This window comes from Eschrichtius robustus, chromosome 13 (assembly GCF_028021215.1).
Source record: "Eschrichtius robustus isolate mEscRob2 chromosome 13, mEscRob2.pri, whole genome shotgun sequence".
Lineage (NCBI taxonomy): Eukaryota > Metazoa > Chordata > Mammalia > Artiodactyla > Eschrichtiidae > Eschrichtius > Eschrichtius robustus.
This window is the reverse complement of record NC_090836.1, coordinates 97,766,425-97,788,666: the sequence shown is the minus strand read 5'-3', so window position 1 is coordinate 97,788,666 and position 22,242 is coordinate 97,766,425. Positions and strand designations below refer to the sequence as shown.

At 53.9% G+C, this 22,242-nt stretch overlaps 1 protein-coding gene across 1 annotated transcript in view; it reads right to left on the bottom strand.

Moving 5' to 3' along the window:
- CACNA1I (calcium voltage-gated channel subunit alpha1 I) overlaps nt 1-22,242 on the bottom strand; it is a 104,144-nt gene that overhangs the window by 39,897 nt on the left and 42,005 nt on the right. Inside the window, exons 5-7 of the mRNA XM_068559602.1 lie at nt 10,836-10,995; nt 4,157-4,472; nt 2,886-2,978 (exon numbers count right to left, since the gene is read on the bottom strand). Of these exons, the coding sequence (XP_068415703.1) occupies nt 2,886-2,978; nt 4,157-4,472; nt 10,836-10,995 (569 nt within the window). The remainder of the gene's footprint in view (nt 1-2,885; nt 2,979-4,156; nt 4,473-10,835; nt 10,996-22,242) is intronic.

Sequence of the window (22,242 nt, the reverse complement as noted above, 5' to 3'; positions counted from 1 at the left end):
GAGACAGGGAGAGAGGAGGGGAGGGCGGAGCGCCCAGAGAGACGGAGAGGCACGGGCACAGATAGGGACAGGAAAAGATCGCTCAGGCCTTGCTCTGGGAAGAGGCCGGGGCTCAGGACAGCGGTGGCCCAGGCAGCTCCCCAGGCCCCCCTGAGGCCTGCTTCCAAGCCCTCTCCCCTCAGGCCCCTAGGCCTTGGCCACGGCTGCCCTCCCACCTGGGACATCAGCGCTGAGGGCAGGGAGGGAGGCACAGCCCCCCTCAGGCTACGTGGGCCCTGAGTCCCACCCCAGCCCTGCCCTCACTGCGGCCTTGACTTTGGGCCTCCAGACAAGAAAAGAGAAGCTTCCCTCAGAAAGGGCTTAGTTGGGCGTCTTTATCCGGGCTCGGATGGGGTGGCGGGGAAAGGCTCCCCGGCTAGTGCTAGAAATTCTGCCACCTTGAGTCCCAGGGCCCAGCTCCAGGGGCCACCACAGGCAGAAGAGCCCCAGTTTCCAGAGGCAGCTCCTCCCAGGCACACGCTAAGCCTTGAACAGACTCTCGCCTGCCAGAGGGAGGGGGCAGCGTGTGTTTCACCCTCCTCCAGGCTGCCTGCCAGGAGGTTCCTGTAGGCCGCAGCCCCGGCCACTGATCCCCCTTCCTTCCTCTCCCTCACAGCATAGCTGGGGAGCTGGGGCTCAGGAGGTGGGGACGGGGACGGGGGGGCTTCCTGGCCCAGAGGACTCTGGGAAAATCCCCTGCCTCTAAAGTAAGAAGATGCCTCACTCATTTGCTCTCTCCGCATTTCCTGGAGACCCGCTCGGCAGGCGTGTGTGAGGGGCACGGGCCCTGCCCGCTGGGAGCTCACACCTGGCGGCCTCTACCCAGCCCGCCTCTGTGGCTGCTGTCCCTGGGTAACTAGGCAGCTCCCCATCCCCTCTGCACCTCCATTTCCCCATCAAAAACATACGGCCCGGACGAGCTTAGGACTTCTGCAATCAGAAGGAGCCCTGGGGACCTGCGTGCAAAGGCCGAGGACCCCTCACCGGCTGTGTGGCCCAGGCCAGCCACCTCGCCTCTCTGGGGCTCAGAGTCCACACCTGGGAAACAAGCAGGTGACCCTGCGTGGCCAGGGTTGTGAGGGTAACAGAACGGCACGGTCACTCAGCCTTTGCTCGCTGGATGCGTCCCAGCACCTGGAAAACTCACCATCCTCAGCCTCCTGCCAGCACCCTTTCTCCCGTGACAGGGCCACCCGGGGCCCAATAATCGCAGCAATAATAGCAGCAGGGCACATTTATTGAGCATGTACTGCATGCCAGGGGCTGTGCAGCCGCAGGCTCTGTCTCCTCTAACCCTCCCCAGGGCCCGTGAGGCAGGTGCCGTTACTGTTCCCCGCTTCACTGTGAGCTCAGGGAGCTAAGGGTCCTGCCCAGGGTCATGCTGGGTGTTACCAACCCCGGATTCCACCCCTAAGTCCATCAGGAGAAGCAGATGAAGCGTCCTCCAGCCTCTCTCTGGAACTCAAGGCTCCTCTCGCAACCTCGGTGGTTCACAGTCCCCCCCACTGCAGGATTCTGTCTGGCTTCAGGGTCTCTGTGAGGCGTCCCCTGCCCAGAAGGCTCTTCCCCCTCCAGCCTTTAAGGCTCAATTCCGGCATCACCTCCTCCAGGAAGCCTCTCACTTCCCCTATCCCTTCTCCAAGCCGGGTGAGAGGCCTCCTGTGGGCTCCCTCAGCCTCTTGGGCTTCCTTCTGTGATGGCTCCTAAGATGCAGTCTGGTACCTGTCTGCTGTAGCCCATCTTCCCCCACAAGACTGTGAGCTCCCAGGGGGCAGGGAGGGCCTGACTCACTGCTCAGTACCCAGCACGCGGCTCAGGGCCTGGCGCAGAGCAGGCTTCCCTGAATGTGCTAGGGAATGAACAAGCCAGTGGATGGACGGCAATGCTGAACAAAGCCTGGGTCCCTCTCTTTCTATCTAGGGTGTCTCCTCATGGGTCCAAGGCCCCAGCACCCCCAGGAAGGCATGGAAGCTAAGCCAACAGCGGGGGTGTCTCAGGTCAGCTTGTCCTGAGCCCCCAGGTCAAAGTCCCAGCAGCCCAGGATGGGGTGCTGCCCCGAGTCCCAAGCGTGCTCTCTCCCACGGCCAGGAAGCCAGAGATCCCAGCCCTGCAGCAGCAGGGAGCCAGCAGCGACTCTCCCAGGAGTGAATCACCTTGACATCTGGGGACTGTGCTATGGCTGAAGCCGCAGTCAGGCATGACAAAGTGGACGAGCTCGTTCTGGGGAGACTGTGCAGGGGAAGGTGGGAGGGGCCGGCCAGACAGGGGGCCCTCTCTGGGGGCGGAGAGAGCACCCCTTCATCTCCAGGTCTCCCCCACAAGACAGAGCTGCCCGAGAGCTGGGAGTCCCTCCGAGAATTTCAGGGAGTTCTACCAGCTCACAACCAGGCTCAGCCTCCCCTCCAGACCCTGCCCGGGAAGCAGCCCCGGGCTTCCGTTTCACAGCATCTCATCTTCCCGCCCCAGGAAACGAGGGAGGTGCTGGAGCCCTTGAGAAGCTTCCATCCTGAGGCTGCATCCCTGCTATGGCCATAAAAGAATGTATTCCCAGAGACTACGAGGCAGAGAAACACGCAGGAGCAGCGGGTGGACTTAAACGCCCAGAAATGAGAAATGAAGGCAATCGGGAGTGATGGAGGCCTCCACAGCCACCCCCGATGAGCTCCCTCAATCACCTGCTGCTCGGCTGCATTTAAAAACTGCCCCTCCTGCTCTCTCCCACTCAGCTCTCCGGGCTCTGAAGGGGCACCCTGGGGACTCCCAAAGACCCCCGCCCCCACTCTGGGGTCCCCTGGCCCATGGGTCCTTGAGCTTGCCCAGAGAGCCCCAGCTCCCCTGACACTTACTATGATAAGCAGGATAAAATAGATGAAGTTGTAGAAGGAGTGAGCATCCATCACGTAATACATGATCTCCACCCAGCCTTCCAGAGTGATCACCTGCAGCCAGGACAGAGCAGAAGAGGAGAGAGAGCGTGAGGCGGCTGAGCCTCCAGAAAGGCGGGCAGCAAAGGGAGTGCCCCAGACAGAAGCCTCGCCGCGTGCCGGGACACTCTACACACGTCCCCTCTCGTACTTCTCCCAAGGGCTCCACCGGGCAGCCATCCTCATCCCCAACATGCAAGTGAGGAAACTGAGGCTCAGAAGGTCAGGACACTTGCCCAATGCCACACAGCCAGGAAGGAGTGGACCAGGGACTTAACCTGGCCCCTCTCGCTCCAGAACCCCCCACCTTCCAGTCTTCCACACCAAGGCAGGAGGACTGGAGGCAGGGGGCCCTGAGCCGCGGCTCCAGCTCCCCACCCCGGGCCACTCTCTGAGCCTCGACTGCTTCTTCAGTGTGTGGGATTAACAGAGCCCACCTGCCAGGCAGGGCTCTGTGCTGGCGCAGCTCAGGTGAGCCCGGGAGGGGGGCTGTGAGAAGCCTGGTGTGACTCTGTCCCCCATGCACTTTCCCAGAGAGGAAAGCAGAGGAGCCTTGGGCGAGACGAACGCTGGGCCCCCCCAGCACCGCGGTCTTGTTCGCTCCTGGCAAATGCACAGAGCATTTGCCAGGTCACTGCCACCCACCCTCTCGTGGCCGAAGGGTCCAAAATCACAGCTGCCGGGCTGTGATCACATCACGCCTTGCAGCTCGGAATTCTGTGACCCTGCTGCTCCCCAGAGCAAAGCGTGCCAAGCAGACCGCTCAGCGGCTTCTCAGCCACCGCCCTCTGCACCTGCCCCTTCCTGCCTTCTGACGACAGCAGGAAGGCAGCCTTGACTGAGCACTCACTGCACACTAGGCTCGGCTCGCACCATCTGGTTTATTCTTCTCAGCCACTCAAGTGTGGGGGGGGGGAGCTGTTATTACCCCCATTTTAGAGATAAGAAAACTGAGGCACAGAGACATCAGGCAATACACCCGAGGGCCTACAGCCCTTTCTTCGAACGTCAGTTGCTCTGTCTCTAACATGGGCATGATAGTGCCTGTTGTGCCAGCAGGACGGGTACATTTCAATGACATGGGTGGCAAACCCCCAGCACAGAGCCCCGCCTGCCAGGTGAAGCTGCTCACCCCACCCCTCCCCGGCCCCAGCCCCCAGCATGGCGGCCGGTGCCAGGCCCGAGGGCCCCACCTGGAAGATGACGATCCAGGCATAGCCGATGTTGTCAAAGTTGATGGCGCCCTTGTGGGGGTTGGCGCTGCCTGTGCGGCACACGTTGTAGTAGCGGTTCCAGTTGACGCAGAGCCCACTGGCGTTGAGGTCCTGGCGCCCCGCCCCGAAGTCATAGACGTCGTCCTTGGACAGGCAGCACTCGCGGCCCTGCTCCTTGAGCGGGGGGATCTCGTGGCAGCCCATGATGCCGTTGTCCCCCGACAGGGAGCAGATGAAGGGCATCTCGTCGTCCTCCTCCGGCTGGTAGTAGGGGGGCAGGGCCACATCCCCTTGTCTGTCCACAGGTGATGGTGGGGAAAGAGGAGAAGGGGAGGGGTCACTGCCACACAGCATGGCAGGACTGGCCCAACATGCCACCATCGCCTCCAGGCCTTCGCACATGCTGTTCCCCCTGCCTGGGACACCCTTCCCCACCTCTGCCATGGTCACAGAAACTCCCACCTGCCCACTGTGGGCAGTTTCAGGGTCCCCCCACCACCACCAAGAGGGAGCCTTCCCTGGGGGAGCCTCAGGGAAGACTGGGCCCTGCACTCACCCCCATTATTGCTCTTGGGGAAAATGCACCCAACTCCCCTGGGAGGCTGGAGCTCTTTTAGGGCAAGGACTGGGTCTCAGCATCCCTAGTACCCACACACTGTTTGGTCGGCGCAGAGTAGGTGCTCAATATACAAATGCTAAATTTTACTGATGCAACAGATTAAGGTAAGATACCTTCCTGCCCCACCCTCTCCCATCTATGTCACCTTGGGCTGGTCACTTCCCCTCTCTGGACCTCAATTTCTTCATCTGTAAAACAGAGATGACAATGCCTGCCCTGCCCATCCCGTAGAGCTAATCTATGATTCACTGCAATCCCAATCAAAATCCCAACATGTTTTTGTCTATGAAACCTGGCCAGATGGTTCTAGGATTTATATGAACGGGAGAATAGTCAATACAATTTTTTAAAAGAATAAAGATGAGTGGAGCGCAGCCCTACAGGAGAACAAAATACTCTACAAGTACGATTATTATTACAGTGTGGTATTGCAACAGGAACAGAAAGATTTGTGGAACACCACAGAGCACAGGGACAAACCCAGGTATAAAAGAGAAATTAGTATATTATAGAGACACCTTTTGCGGTCCATGGAGAATGGAAGGACTAGTCAGTAAATGGTGTTAAGACATTTGCTATCCATTTGGAAAATAAAAAAGTTAGATCCTTACCTCACACCATAAACATGTCTTGAAGACATGGTATCAAAAGGAAAAAAGAATGTCTATTATCTCATCATTAATTGTTTATATTGATTGCACACTGAAAATAATAATATTTTGGATATATTAGGTTAACTAAAATATATCATAAAATTTAAAATAGTAAACTGGTGCATTAAAAAGCATAAATGCAGCAAAAATAACCACAAAAACATCACAAGAAAATATGACATATTTTTGTTAACTCAGGATAGGTAAGGCCTTCTTGTATAAGACACATAAAATCCAAAATCTATAAAGGAAAAGGTTGACAAGATTGATTATATACAAAATTTCTATGAGACAAGCAATAGTATACAAAATAGGCAAACTTTTTCCATAAAGGGCCAAATAGTAAGTATTTTTTTGCAGACCACATGGTCTCTGTCCCAGTCATGCAACTCCACCATTATAACATGAAAACTGTCATAAGAAACAAGTAAACAAGTGGGAATGGCTGTGTTCCAATAAAACTTTATTTACGAAAACAGGCCGGAGTTTGCCATCCCCTGGGATAAAGTATTTGCAACGTATAAAACAGATAAAAAATAACCATCTAAAGCATATTAAAATCTCCTATAACTCAATAAGAAAAAGAACCCACTTGGGGGGGGGAAGGACAAAAGAATGGAAAATTCACAGAAGAAATCAAAATGGCCAACATACAGGAAAAGATGCTCACCTCACTAATCACAGGAAAATACAAACAAAAATAACAGTGAGATCATTTTACATCCATCCCAACAGCAAACACTTCAGGGCTGATAATATTGAGTATGGGGTGAGTGCAAACACGCTAATAAAACACTACTGGTGGGAGTGTAAGTTGACATGACCTTTTTAGAGGGCAATTTGGCAACAACATCCATTAACAATTAACATGTGGACATCCAACCCAAATACATATGGTCCCCTGACAGTTTAATAAAGGCACTACTGCAATTCAGTGGAGAAAGGATGGACTTCTCCATCAGTGGTGCTGGGACAATCGGTCAGCCATATAAAAAATGAATCTTGACCCCAACCACAGGTCGTACTAAAAATTATTTGAAATGGAATATAGACCTAAATGTGAAAGATAAAAACAAGAAAGCTTCTAAAAGAAAACACTGGAGGACAGTTGGTAACCTCGGGTTAGGAAAGGATTTCTTAAACTGGATACAAAAAGCATACTAGGAAAATGATTGATATCTGGTCTTCATTACAACTGAGAGCTTCTGTTTATCAATCAAATGACACCATTAAGAGAGTGAAAACAGAAAAAGAACAAAACGAAAAAAGAAAAAATTTTTTAAAAGAAAAGAAAAAACAAAAACTATAAAGGAACAAAAAAATTTTTAAAGAAATAAAAAACAAAAAAACAAATAAAAAATATTTTAAAGAGTGAAAACAGAAGAAAAACAAAAAGAAAAAAAATTTTAAAGACAATAAAAGAAAAACAGAAAAAATATACAAAAGAACAAAAAGAATTTTTTATTTAAAAAAAATAAAAAACAAAAAGGAAAAAAAAATTTTTAAAGAAAAAGAACAAAATTTAAAATATTAAAAAAAAAAAGAGAGAGTGAAAACAGAAAACTTAGACTGGAGTCAAATATTTGCTATATATATATATATCCACCGAAGGACTCAAATCCAGAATATAAAGGTCCGCTACAAATTTATAAGAAAAAGAAAGGCAATCCAATTTTAACATGGCAAAAGACCATACAAACACTTCACAAGAAGATACACCAATGGCTGATAAAACACACGGAAAGGTGCTTATCACCACTAGTCATCAGGGAAATTCAAATTAAAACCACAATAAGGCACCATTGCACTCTCACTAGAATAGTAAAAATTAAAGGACTGACAATTCCAAATGTTGCTAAAGGATGTAGGGCAACTGGAACTCTTAGACTTTGCTAGCAAACATTTAGTGCAACCATCCTGGAAAACAGTTTGGCAAAACCTACTAAAGCCAATAAACATATGCACTCCCTTAACCCAGCAATTCCACCCCTGAGAATTTACCCAAGAGAAGGAATGGCCATATCCACCCAAAGACTTGGACAAGAATATTCATGAGCCATAGAGCCAAAGAACAAGAAACCACCCAGATCAACAGGAGAACGGAAAAACACATAGTGGTATATTCACTCAGCAGAATCCTCACAGCAGTGAAAAAGAAGGAGGGACTTCTCTGTGGTCCAGTGGGTAAGACTCCTCGCTCTCAAAACATGGGGCCGGGTTCGACCCCTGGTCAAGGAACTAGATCCTGCATGCATGCTGCAACTAAGAGTCTGCATGCCACAACAAAGATCCCCCGTGCCACAACTAAGACCCGGTGCAGCCAAAATAAATAAATAAATAAATAAATAAATAAATAAATATTTTTTTAAAAAAGTAAGTAATCTAGAGATGATTTTTTTTAAAAATGAAAAAGGAAATACACAAGCAACAACTTGGATGAACCTCACAGACACTGAGACAAAGATGCAGACACAAAAGGTAACGGCCTATGTGATTCCATCTAAAGAAACCTCAGAAACAGGCAAAGGGAATCTATGGTGATAGAGATTAGAATAGTGGCTACTTTGGGGTGAGGGGGAAGGTTACTGGGAAAGGGCAGGAGGGAGCCTTGCTGGGGACAGTAAGTTTCTCAGGGTAGATTTACAGGGATGTACAACCCAGGTAAAACCTCACCGAGCACTTAATAGCTGTGCCTGCTACTGAGTGTAATTTATACCTTAACCAAAAAAAGTATTTTAAAAAAATGGACACGGGGGCATACCTCGTTTTTTTTGAGATTTGCTTTATTGCGCTTCTTACAAATTGAAGGTTTGTGGCAACCCTGTATCGAGCACATCTATCGGTGCCATTTTTCCAACAGCATTTGCTCACTTTGTGTCTCTGTCACCTTTTGATTATTCTTGTAATATTTCAAACTTTTATTATTATTATATTTGTCATGGTGATCTGTGATCAGGGATCTTTGTTGTTACTATTATAACTCACTGAAGGCTCAGATGATGGCTAGCATTTTTTGGTAATAAAGTACTTTTTAATTGGGGTATGCTCTTTTTTTAATACTATTGCACAATCAATAGACTACAGTATAGTGTAAACATAATATGCACTGAGAAACCAAAAAAGTCATATGACTCACTTTATTGTGGTGGTCTGGAACCAAACCCGCAATATCTCTGAGGAATGCCTTACATTTTGGCTAGGAATTATGAGTCTAGCCATTGATCACAAAGATCGCAAGCATACACAATGCTCCCTGCAGGCTTGCATGTAAGAGCAAAAACTTGGAAACCACGCAAGGTCCATCAACAGAAGCTGGCTCGCCAGCTTCTTATTCATTCGTGGAATAAGAAACACTGATGAAAAACACACTCAAGACACGCTGCCAGAGCAATTCTCATTTTTAAAACCTGTCCGGGGTGTAAATAGTCGTGTGTGTGCATTAATGCCTAGACAGAATCCGCAAGAAGGGACCAGATGCTTTGCAGAGGACACCAGACCAGGGCTCAGATTCCGGGCCCTGCCACTTCCTAGCTGGGTGACATCGTCCTGATACTGTGCTCATCAAGAACACTGCAAATGACCATCTGGGGTCTCCTGAGGGGCTCATGTGCCTGGCAGGCTGTTTCGTGCACACTCCCTGGGGGGCAGTCACGGCAGGCTTTAGAGTCAGGGGAACCCATGTTCTAATTCTGTCTCTCACTTTGCCAAGCTGGGTGCCCTGGAGCAAGATTCTCCTCTCTCAGCCTCAGTTTCCTGGTCTCCACCTGTTATCAAAAGTCAAGCATCACCTCCACGGCCCCTGTCACACAGGAGCGCTTCATCCTTGCTAACCAAGTAAATAAACTGGTCTAGAGATACCCAACAACCAAGAAACTAAACTCACAAGTGACATAACTTCAGACAGAGAGAGTGCCAAGAAAATCAAGCAGGATAAGGCAATAGAGGGTCTGGGGGAGTGGGGTGGTGAGGGAAGGCCTCCAGGACGAGGCGACATCGGGGCTGAGCTGGGATAATGAGAAGGGGGCCATGTCGGAATGACCTAGAGAAAGATCCATATGGGACGGAGGGGCCTGGATGAGACCTGAACCCAAAGCTGAGAGCTCATACCTACCCGTCTCCATCTTTGAAGGCCAGACCAGGAGAATCAGGGTCGACCTCTCCTGCTGCCCCGGGCCCTGACTCAGGGGCCACCTCTTCCAAATGACTGACACAGTGAGGGCACCCCTGCCCCCCACGGGGCTCTTACCCACAAGGGTGCCCCGTCCCTGATCTACCCAGGTACCCTGCTGTTCACGCCCACAGTGATGGGCGGGTCAGTCCCTTCCCCAGGCTTCCCCCTGGCTCTCCAGCTTATCTCCATCCCCACAACCAACAGTCAGGCCAAGAGGGAGGCCCAGCCCACGCCTGTGCAGTGTTCCCAGGGGCAGGAACTGTCCCTCCTGCAGTCCTCGCTCCCCAGGGGCAGGAACTCCTCCTTCTGCGGCGTCCTTGGCCTGAGCACGGGCTGGGCAAGAGCTGCCACTTGGATGTTTGTTGAGTGACAGGATGAATGAAAACGCTTTTTTACTTCAGTCTCCCTGGGGCCTGGCACACAGCAGGAGTGCACTAATGCATATTAGTGAAACAAAATGAAAATATAGTCATGTCCAGATACATATGGGCATGTATGCACACTGAAAGACGCTGCTTATGCCTTGTCGCTGAGATTCTGTAGATGTCACATTTCTCAGACAACTCAATGCAACTCCTCCAAGAGCCAAAGCTTGATTTCTGTTTACATAGCTTTGGACAATCATCTCTCTGAGGAGTTGCTCACCCCACTGCTTTTAGACGCAAGTGGGCCACATGTGAGCTGACCTTTCCCTGATGACTCAGAGTCACTGATAGGAGTGTCTGTGCTGTAATTAGAAAGCCAGGTTCCATGTCTGCTTTGAAGGTTTTCTGTCTCTTTGGTCCTTGTTGTCATCACTTCTGCTTGGATCTTAACTGCCCTTTCCCCTCTTACCCGACCTCCTTCTCGTTTGCTGTTTCCACTCTTTTGGTTCCAATTCCCAAGTAAGTTAAAACTATGTGTTAAGTAAGAGTCACTAGGTACTGAATTAGCAGCTAAGGGCCTATCTTGGACTGGGACTTGGTGACACCGATTTTGAGAGCTCAGAGGACTTCTGTGCTCATTCTGGTGTCCAGCCATTCATGAGAGACCTCCCACCAACTCACCTGGGCACGTCCCTTAATCTCTCTGCACCACTGGAAGTAAGGACTGGGACCAGGTCTCGATGTGGAGACCTTCCTAGCCCGGAAACATTCAGCGCCACTGCTCCCCCAGCTAAAGCTGGCCAGGAGCCTGGGGCAGGGGGGTACAGGGTGGGGGTGGGACTGCACTTACATGGTGACGTTCTCCCCCAGGAAGCAGCGGTTGCGCAGCAGGCCCGCCCAGAGCTGCACGCCGATGATGCCAAAGATGAAGAAGACGAAGAAGCAGAGCAGGAGGACATTCCCCAGCATGGGCAGTGTGTCCAGAAGCAGGTTCACCAGGATCCGCATACCTGAGAGAGGGAAGGGTGGAGGGATGGGCAGACAGGGGCAGAGGTCCCGGAGAGGACAGAGGGAGAGCGGGGTTAGAGCAACAGAGAGGGGCCAGTGAAAGGAGAGGCGGGACATATGGGCAGGGGCTCCTTACTGCCCTCAGCCTGCTCAGTGGCCACCAGACAGACTTCCTCCTTGGTACCCGCCCCTCCCCCCAGAGGCCATGGAAATGGCTCTGGGCCCCACGACACTTCCACTAGATTCTGGGTGAATAGGCAGGCATTTATGGAACACCTTTTATGTGCCAAGTGCTCTTCTGGGTAATGCACAGATATGATCTCCTTCGTGAGGGTGGTAACATTATCCCTATTTTATAGAAGAGGCAACTGGAGGTTCCTAGAACTGAAGCTACTCGCCCAAGGTCACACAGATAGGAAGCAGCAGGGTCTGGATTTAAACCAGGTGTCCTGACACCAAGTTAGCACTCTTTCCACAACCCCCAAGTACCCGAAGGCCTAGGACTGAGGCCAGCTCATCTCCCTATGCCCAGCACCCACCCAGGATGGGCACAGTAGGTGCGTAATAAGTGTCCTTCATCTCCGGGGCAGTCAGTGGTTCCCTGACCTTGCCAGGACACATCAGTACCAGCCAAAACCACCCTGCTGACCCGCCCACTGCATGATGGAACCAGGCAGAGCTCTCAGAGCCACCTACAGAAGGACCCTGGCCAGCCGAGGGACGCAGACCTGGCCTGGTGCCAGAGGAAGAGGACTTTTCCTTTCCTAAGAAATAGCTGCAACGAACAACCCAAGCCAGAGGCAAAAGAGGAGAAAATGGGGAAATGGGAGTGGAGTTAGACATCCCCAGGGAGGGTGACGGGGTGACTTGAAGGGTGCTTCAGGCAGGCATGGGAAGGGGGGCAGAACATGTGTTCCTGGGGAGGTCTGACATCCTGAAATGCCTCAGGTAGGGTAAGCCTGTGGAAAGCACATAGCATCTGATTTAGAGAGATTCGGGTTCAAATCCTCACCCTGCTAGCCTCTGGGACCTGTGGGACCTGAACCAGTCCCTTCCCCTCTTGGAGGATAAGGCCCCTCAGCAGAGGGGCCCAAGAAGACAACAACCACTCTACAAAGATTCCCCAGCTCAGGGCCCACACCCAACCCGCAGCAAACTCCGGGGCTCCCACCCCACAGAGGAAGTGGAGAAGATGCTCAGCTTCCGGCACTGCTCCACACACTTACCACCCTTCACGTCTGTCTCCCCATCCTTCCCTTCTGCCCCTCCTGCCCTGGGCTGACCCATCTGCACCCTCCATGCCCCCTCTCTCCCCGCGGGCTCAGTACCCCAGCTGTGAAAAGGACCCAGCTCTCCCAAGTCTGGGTGACATCACCTGCACAGCTTCAGTAACTGTCTGCATGTCACCCACTCCCTCCTGACTCCTCAAGAAGATCCAGCCAACCCAATCACTGGAGAATCCGCAGGAACGCAAGCCCCAGACAGGTGGGTCACCTCTGTAGTTCTGCCCAGCTCCCTTTCCCAGTCCTATGAAAACAGCACCAATTCCCCCATGCCAGTCCTGTGGTTTGGGTGGGCTGACATGGAGATCACATGACCTAGGCCTGGCCAATCAGCATAGCTTGTTCCTCTAGCCTCAATGATTGGTCCAGGATGGGGACGTGACTCCCTCCAGGACCAATGAGAGTCTACACTGAGACTTCTGCTGGAACTACAGGAAAAGAGATGCTCTCTTTCTGCAGAAGTTACAAGCTGGGAGGAGTTAAGCCTGGAGCTGCTGGGGCCATTTGCCTCCCGGGAATAATGCCTGCCTGGGGTTGAAGCCAGCCCAAGGAAAGCAGAGCCCAGGACAGAGAGGGAGTGATTCCTAATAACACACTCTACAACACAAATCTGGGCATGTCGTCACTTTGTATGAAAATTGCTGGCATTCTTGTCAGTTACAGAAGCTGTGGTTTGTGGACCCCTGGCAGGTTGGGGGAGGTCCCTGGAAGGACTACAGAAGGTCCATGAACCTTATGGAATTGCTATAAAGTATGCAGGTATGATGCCATGAATTTTTCTGGGAAAAAGGTCCACACAAATGTCTGTGGCCCCAAAGATTGTCAAGAGCTGGTGGGTCACCCTTGAGTGCACACCCCCCAAGATCCTGTGATTCCTGTGAACCCTGCCTACCTCTCTAGCCTCATCTTCCTCTCTCCCTCCCTCTGTCCCCAGTGTGCACCCTATGTCTAGCAATATCAAATTATTTAAAGTTCCATAAAGCTACCATGGGATTTCACACCTCCATGCTTTTTTACTCATGCTGTTCCCACTTTCTAGAACACTCTTCCGCCTCTCTTGTGCCTGGCAAACCTCTATTCAGCCACCACAGCTCAGTTAAGGATCTGCTTTCTCTCTGTGAAGACTTCCCATACCCTTTCTAACCCCATCCCTCTCTCTCCTGCTCTGGGCAACCTCAGCACCTCTGACCTAGCCTAGGATGTACAGTTGTGCCATGTACAGTTGTGCAGGTTGCATACTGCACAACCTTGGAGGCACCATTTACATCAACATCCAAACTTCTTCTAACCCTAGTGTGTAGTCATCTGTTTACCCTCCTGTCTCTTCCACTTGGCTCTAACCTCCTGGGGGCAGGGCCTGTGTCTGTGTCACCTCAGTGTTCTTGGAACCCAGCAGGTCCTGGCCCAGAGCAGAGGCTCAGCCAACATTTATTGAATGACTGCTTGTGAATGAATGATGTGCTAAGTCATAGGGAGGGAGTGGAATGTTGGAGAGGGGAGGATGGAAGGATGGTGACAAGGAGAACAGTGGCCCTGGCCAGATTTTTATTTATTCCAGGGGTGATGGCTGAGGCAGTTATTAATGAGGGTAATTATTTGGGATTTGCATCACGAGCTCTGTATGGAGTGATTTCCAATCAATAATTAATGCCCACCCCCATCCTCCCTCCCCACAAAACTAGGTCAGCCTCCTCTTGGGAAAGGCAGTGGGGCTCCCTTGCAAGCTCCTGCCCTCCAATTGAGAGCAAGCCAGGGTGAGTGAAGGCTCAATATACCCCACCTCGCCACATCTGCCCCCCCCCCACTGCAGGGTAGCCAGGGGGTGTGCAGAAGAGGGAAGCGAGAAAACAGAGCAAGCACCCTGCAGTCCATCCAAATGTTAAGTCAGTTGCAGGCCTTTCTGACGCCCCATCATTCATTCACTCATCAAACACTTATAAATACTGCTGCATACCGGGCACAGTGCTGGGCACGTGGGGAAACCAAAATCCTCATTTTTTTATGCCCTCATTTTTTACCCCTGCTGGTAGAGCTTTCAGTCTACCAGCAGGGGGTCAGGGGACCACAGTGTTGGGGAAAGGGACCATGCCTGGGCAGTGAGGGCAGCTCTAGGCACATTCCTGGAGCGGCTGACTCGAGCTGGGCCCTGCAGGATGCCAGGAGCTGTGGCAAAGGCACAGAGGGGTGACCATTCAGAGAGGGCATCCAGACTGTGCTTGGGGGTCTAAAGAGAGCGGGGCTCTCTGTTAGGTGGCTGGTCAGGGTGGTCCATGGGCAGATTTCTAAACAGGCCGAGCGCTTGATCAGCTCTGGGCTTTAAAGGGGAAGGAGTAATCCTGGAGGACAGGACAGAGGACAGGACAGAGGCAGGAGGCAAGCACGGAGGGCCAGGTGGCAGCTGTGAGAAGGGGTGAGATCAGAAAGGCCTGGAGGAGGCGGCTCCGCACCGTCCCAGCCCCGCTTCTCCATGCCTGCTCCCCGGGCCCAGCCTTTGTTGCTCAATTAATTACATTTCTCAGTTCTCCAGGACATTGAAATTCTGAAACGCTCCTGAGAACCTGCCAGGCTGGCTTCCCTGAATGGCAGCCCGGTCCCTCCTCCCCTCCTGCCACCCTCTGCTGAGCTGGGCCGCAGCTCACTTCACAGCCCCCCTGGGGCCCGGGGAGTCCCAGGGCCACTGAGCCACCACATAATTAGCTAATTAGGGACTCAGAACGAGTTCATCACTTCCGCACCAGGAAACAGGGGCCACGCGATTAGGGAGCCAGGGAGGACCCCGCGAGAGCCCAGCTAATCCTCCTTTTATGCCCACGGTCAAGTAAGTAATTAGCTAAGGCAAATCCGATGGTTCCACTCTGCCCTCATTTCCCCTGGCACTGTGTACGGGAGAGAGAGAGAGAGAGAGAGAGAGACAGACAGAAAGTGAAACAGAGAGAGAACTGTAGACAGAGAACAGAGATGGAGAGAAAGAGAGACAGAGAGAGACTGCCTTTAAGACCCGTCACCATCTGCCTCGGACCGTCCTTCCTGCTCATCTCCCTCCACACCGTCCCCCAGCCAAAGCCTCCTCCTCCAGGCAGTCTTCTCTGATTCTCACTCCCAGATACTTAGGAAGGCTTCCTGCGTCTAGTTCCCCCATGGCTCTCCTTTCTCCTCTCTCAGGATGAGCTTACCTGGTTCTGCTCTCTTAGTGTGACTTTTCAGGCCTTCAGCCTGGGGTGGGGACCAGGTGTGCCTTGGTGAGGGCAGGCTGCAGGCTACCCATGAGTGTGGTTGAGGGCCCTGCTTCCCTAGTTTAGAAGGGAAAGAGGACCCCGGAGTCCTCAGAACATCCAGTGTAGCCCCTATCCTGATGAGCACCCGGAGCATCAACCCACAACAGGACATCTGGGTCCCAGTCCTGGCTGCGCATCCTTGAAACAGAGCTTGCCCTCTCTGGGCCCCAGCGGCCTCATCTACAGAAGAGGACGGTGGCTCCTGTCCAGCCTCAGGAACACCCCAAGGCCAGGACACCTCAGAGTGGGGTGCCCCCAAAGTTAGAAGCCTCCAGCAGCCCAACCACACCCCTGGGGAAAGTGTAAATCCTCATCCCAGCTGCCTCCCATCCCCCACCCACAGGCCCCACAACCAGGCTCCAGTCTAGCCCCCAAGCCTCACACCCCGCGTCCTCCACGCCGCACCCAAACCTGCTGCTCAAGCCAGACGGCGGATGCGCCCGGCACCCCGACTCCCCACCTCTGCACACACTCTGCCCCCACTCACACCGCCCGCCACTCTCTGCCATAAGGGTTCCTTTGCTATTGTGCTGCCAGGGGCAATGCCGGGTGCACTTCCCACGGCAGGACGGGGTCCATGCTGGAGCCAGACTGACCCACTTCCAGTCCCTGGGAAGCCCAGGTTCTGGGTCACTGCCGGGCCCTCAGAGTCGCCCAGAAGTCCATCTCTCCTCCACTTTTAAAACTCAGCTGCGTGGTCACCTCTTCTGGTCCCCAGGCTGAGCTCGTGCTCCTGCAATGAGCTGCCACAGCCCCATCCTCCCTCCATCGCAGCACTTGTTACACTGTCGGCCTTCATCACAGCTCTGCCCTCCTCTCCCCGCCGGAAACCAGGAGGGCAAGGCCCCCCAGGGGTGTTCTGCATCCTCCAACCCAGCCCAGGGCCTGGCACAGCGTGGCCCCTCCAAGGAGGGCAGCTTGAACGAATGTAGGACTTATGGTTGAGTGGATGGATCTGTTCAACAAATATTTAGTGAGGGCCTACTACGTGCCAGGCACTGTTTTAAGCTCTAAGGATACATCAGTTTAAAAAAACACACAAAAGGGACTTCCCTGGAAGTCCAGTGGTTAAGACCCCTCACTTCCACTGCAGGGGGCGAGGGTTCCATCCCTGATCCGGGAACTAGGATCCCACATACCACGCGGCACGGCCTAAAACACAGAAACACACACACACACACACACACCCCAAATCCCCTGCCCTTGTGAAGCACACATTCTAGGTAGGGGTAGGGAGAGACAGACAGAGAAACAGCAGACATAATAAGTAAGTACATTTCCTCATTTGTTGGGTGGTAAGTGCTATGAACACAAAAAGTAGAATGGGGGAGGAGATGGGGAGGGCCAGGCTGGGGCCGGGGGTCAGGCTGGTATAAAATGGGGGCCAGGAAAGGCCACACCAGCAAGATGCATAGAGCAACTGTGTGCACAGCTGGGGAAGAGCTCTCCAGGCAGGGGGAACAGCCAGGGCAAAGATGGGAGGAAATGGGGCTGCCTGCAGGTGAATGTGAAACTCGGGCTTCGACTCACTCTGAGTGTTGTGGGCAGAAGAGAGACATGGTCTCCCGGCTGCTGGGGAGAAAATGGACGGTGTGGGCCAGGGAGGAAGAAGGAGGCCCGTTAGGAGCCCCAGCCTGCAGGATGGTCTACAAACACACCTGTGTGACCCTGGCACACGCGGACGCATCTCTGGAAAGGGGGCCGGGCCTGTGGGCTGCATGGTCAGGAGGGTGACAGTGGCCACACGGTGGCTGCTTCCTGAGGGCACCCCCTGCCTTCCCCTGGGACAGAAATGGGGAGCACTGAGGGGGCGCCCAGGAAAGATGCGGCCCCTGCCCGGTGCCCTCCCTGCTGAGATTGCCTGGGCCAGACGCTAGGCTTCCTCCGTGACTCTCCAGGGTGGGGACCAGGCCTTCCATCCACCTGCTCCTCTCCATCCCACCTGGCCTGGCCCAGCCATCGCTCACCTGCCATCCTGATAATGCACATCTGGCTGGTCCAGATGACATGGCAGTGGAGGGGGTCGTGGCTGGGTTCAGGAGACATTTTGAAGGTTGAGCCGAGGGGTGGGATGTGGATGCGGGCGGTAGAGAGGAGCCCAGGCATCTCCAAGGTTGGGGGCCTGAGACTAGAGGCACGGAGCAGCCCTCAGTAAAGATGGGGGTCCGCGGGGATGGGTGGAGTCTGGGGTGCGTGGCGTACACCCATGTGAAGTCGCTTCGTAAGATCTCAGGTCCAGGGCTCAGGAGAGAGGAGTATGGCCTGGAGCGTGACGTGGGTAGCATCAGGGTAGAAATGGTCTCTAGGTGGCATTTAAAGCCAGGAGCTGGGGGAGATGGATGACAGGTGGGCAAACTGATGGAGCTGCTCAACCTTTTCGCCCCTTCTCGCCGGGGACCTCCCCAGACCAGACCCTCTGCCCTAAGGGAAGCTGGGCAGCAGCGAGGCAGAGGGCCCTGGTGGCGGTAGGGGGCCAGGAGGAAGATGGGGGTGTGCTTCCTGACAGGCATCTCCCCTGGAGGTCCGGGGTGCTCTCTGCAGACGGGAACGGTCTGCCCACATTAGCGGGGCCGCTCCGCCAGGCCAGCTCAAGCAGAAAGAGCCGAACTCGCACCAGCCTCTGCCAGGGGCACAGCCCGCAGCCAGGAGGAGGGGAGCCAGGCCCGGGGCAAGGGGCGCCGAGGCTGGGGTTGGCCTGGGGGATCCCCTCTCTCCCTGGTCTGGCCAGGTCAGCGGAGGGCGCTGAGCAGCCGGGAGAGGCCGTCTGCTGCTCCTGCCATGGCCAGTGCCAACTAATCAGGGGCACAGTGGGTACCGGGAGGCCGGGCCAGGCAGCATACGGCTGGGCTGCCGAGGACACAGCTACTGGCCCCAGCCCAGCCTGGGAGGGGCCTGTGGGCTGAAGAGGGGCCTCAGTGCCCACTCCTGAGATAAGAAACAATCCCCAGGCAAGGAGTCTGCAGCCCTGCACCCTCCACCTCAGGGGAGGCCTTGGTTTCCTCCCCAAGGCTGTCAGGGCTCACTCCCTAGAGGGTGGGCCTGGCCCTGTGCCACTGAAGGTCCTCCCCCCACTGGGGCCCCTGCTGCCCTCTTATTCATTCTTCAAACGTCCTGTGCCCCACTCCTCTCTGAAGCCTCCTCAAAGTACGTCGTTGGTGGCCTTCCCCTCGGCCCTGATGCTTCCATTAGAGCACACGTCCCCCGGCCTAGAGCTCCTGGCTTGAGTGTCTGCCTACAGACACGGGGCTGCATCTGAGTCTTCTCCATGACCCCACAGCTGACCCAAGACCTGGCCCCGTTGCCCCTTAGTGGATGCTACTTTGGATGAACAGATGATTGGATGAATGGATGAATGAATGCATACACAGTGCCTCTCTCCCTTAATCTTGTGTCCTGTCCCCGAATCACTCCTTCCTGATTTGTAGAATAGAACTTGACCCCGGCGGAGGAGGTGACGGTAGGGGGGCTACCTTCACCCCACCCCCACCCCAAGCATCTCTCCTCTCACAGTCCCGGCTGCTCTTTTCTGTTCCCAAGCCAGGTTCTCATCAGATGTTCCAGCCAGATGCTCCCCCGCCCACCCCCACTTCTGCTGAAAGGCAGCAGCCCTGGGGAAATTGGGCCCCTCCACTGCCTCTTCTCTCTTCTCTCCCCACCTTCCTCCTTCCCTCCTTTCCTTCCTTGGGGGCTGCCAGACCTTTCTTCCTCAGGGCAGCTGGGGGACCCTTGTGGGATCCAAGGACAGACAGTCTGAAGTCCAAGGTCCTGCACCCCAAGTCCCATTAAACACACGTACAGAGTAGAAGTGCTGAGATTCTCATGCAAGCTCTGTTTCAAGGTCCCCCAGCCCCACTGCCAATAGATGAGGAGTATGAGACCCCCACGTGATCAATATACGGTGTTTGCACCTTCACTGGGCACCTTCTAGGAGCAGATGTCATAAGGATGTTTTGCTGCCCCACAGCCTAGCGAGGAAGGGCTGGGACCCCATTTTATGGATGGAGAAACTGAGGCCCAAGAGGTGGAGCCACTGGCCAGGATCCCAGGCACAAACCCTGGTCTAACTGCTCTGGATGCAGCAGTCTGTAGCCCCAACACTGGGACCCTCTCTCTGTGAAAAGGGCAGGGATGGGGCAGTTCACAGGGCACATGTTCTACACCCGGCGCTGCAGACTAACCCACATGAAGGTGCTGTGTGCCATCCCCCTTGTGCAGACAGGGGTCCGAAACAAGAGAAGAATCTTTCCCCAGGTCCTGCAGCTAATTAACACAGGACCAAGCTTTGAATGCTGGCAGGGTGACTCAGACACCACGCTCTGCACTAACCATTGCGCCATCCTCCTTCCTGCCCTGACTCATCCACCTCGGGCTGCTTGGGGCCTGGCACCACGAGAACTCTGCGCCCTGACAGTGAAAGGCGTTCAGAGGTCTGGGGCACACCATACTTGGGGGTAGATGGGAAGAGAAGGGGCCTTGAGGGCATTACTTCAGCCCACGGGGCCTTTCTACTTTGACCTTGGATGTGGGCAGGGGTCTTTCCTGATGCCCTGCAGATGGAGTGGGCGGCTGAGATGCCTACACACTAAAAGGAAAGGAAGGAGGTTGTGAAAAGGAGCAAAAAGCTCTGGCCAGCTGTGTGGCCTTGGGCAGGTTACTCAACCTCTCTCTGACTCAGTTTCCCCATCTGTAAAGTGGGCATCACAATGGTACCAACATCCTAGGGCTGTTATGAAGGTGAAATGATACAGCCCATGTAAAGCATCTGATAAATTTTAGCCATTTATCATTATTAGGAAATCCCTAGAAGATGTGGAATGCTCACCTCCCACCTCCCCATGACATGCAGTCCTCTGCCCAGCCCCACCGTTCCCAGGACAGCCCCTCCTCTCCACCTTGGCACATGCAATTCCACTCCGTCTGCAGGGACCACCCTCCCCAGCCCTCTGTGTCCTTGGTGAGCATCTCCCAAAACCAGCCTCTGCAAAGAGGTCCTGACGCCCCCACCTTCCACCCCCAATGCTCCCAGCGCCTTCTTCATAATAGTAGCACCTATTGGCCACTTACTGCATACAAGGCTCCGTGCTAAGCGCTCTTCACACATGAGGGCATTTCATCCTTACAAAACCATATGGAAATTGGTATTATTAACCCCGTCTTATCGTTGGAGAAATAGAGGCCCAGGGTCCCACAACAGGCAGGTGAAAGGACTAGAACCGGGGCCTGTCGGCACAGAGTAGATCTCCAGTCCTGCCTGCAGCTGGGGCCGGACAGGAGCCTCACCCACAGCACTGTCAGCTCTGCCTCCCTGTCCCTGGGCCCTGCCCAGCCCAGCCCCATCCCAGAGGCCCCTGCACAGAGGTGGCTTCTTGCTGACCCAGGGGTTGTTAGTTGGATGGGGCTCCAGGAGGTGGGCAGGGGCCCAGGCGAGGCTCAGCATCCCCAGCAGCTGCCCCCGAGCTCCCCAGGCCTCCCTCCCAACCCCCTCCACAGACTGGGCAGGGGTGTGCAGTGGCAGGGTGCAGATGTGGGCCGGCAGCTCAGACTCAGCCGGCTCAGGCTTTAGCAGTAACTGCCCTAGTTTCTTACTGGAGAAAAAAGCACTTTTCATATTTAAATGGCTTGGCCAATGGGCTTTGGGAGGCACTGAAGCTGACTGAGGGGTGTATAGGCTGGGTGAGGCCTGGAGTCCGCTGGTGCCAGGAGGGGGCACTTTCAGAGATAATCCAGCCCCATCTTGCCAAGGCCCAGAAAGGGATAGCAACTTATGAAAGGTCACACAGCAAGGAACCAGAACCCAGCCTCCTGACTGGCAGTCTAGTGCTTCTTCCCTCCCTCCCCAACCTTCTCCCACGCACTATCTCCTGCCCTTTATCCACCAATGGTTCAGTGGCCAGGACAGACCTGGCAGGAGTAGGGTGGAGGCACATATTTTTAACGAGGTTCTGTAAAGAGCACCACGACTCCCAGGTGCCCCAACCATCCTGGACAAAGTCAGAAACACACATCTAATCAGTCCCTCCTCCTCCTTTGTGCAAATAGGGAAACTGAGGCCCAGAGACACCCAGGGGCTTCCCAGGTCACAAAGCAGGCTCCCTGCAGAGCTAAGAAGCAGAAATTACATTCCCTGACAACCCAGCTGAGTCTTCCTGGTTGGTCGTGTTTTTAAACTACTTTTTAAACTACAGGCAGCCACCCCCCCTCTCCACAGCTTTGCAATTAATAACCCATAATTTCACTTAGCCTAGTCCCAATTCTCTAGCCTGCCATCTAGTGGCCAAATTGAAAGCTACAGGCTATTGTTGAAAAGAAAGAGTCCCAGGGCAGAAGCGTCTCTAAAGATAAATAAATGGGAGGATCTGGAATGTTCAGGGAGACATCTAGGAAAAAAGAAGGTAACCAACCAAAGTTCTCAAAGACACACTTCTAAGACTCTGTGCCCCGCCCCATGCCACTCATTCCCCAGTGACTCTGGGCAGAACTCCTGGCACCTGGGAAGGACGCTGCCCCTTCTGTAAATGAGGGTCTGGATCAGAGGACCTGCTCCGACAGCCTGAGGCTCCTGTTAATCAAGTTGTTCATGAAGATGGATTTATCTTAAGGTCCCTTTCCAGGGGGGCGCATCGGTTATATTTTGGATCCGGGAGGGTTGTGCTTCCAGGTTCTGAGAAAGCAAGATTCGAGATTCATTTGT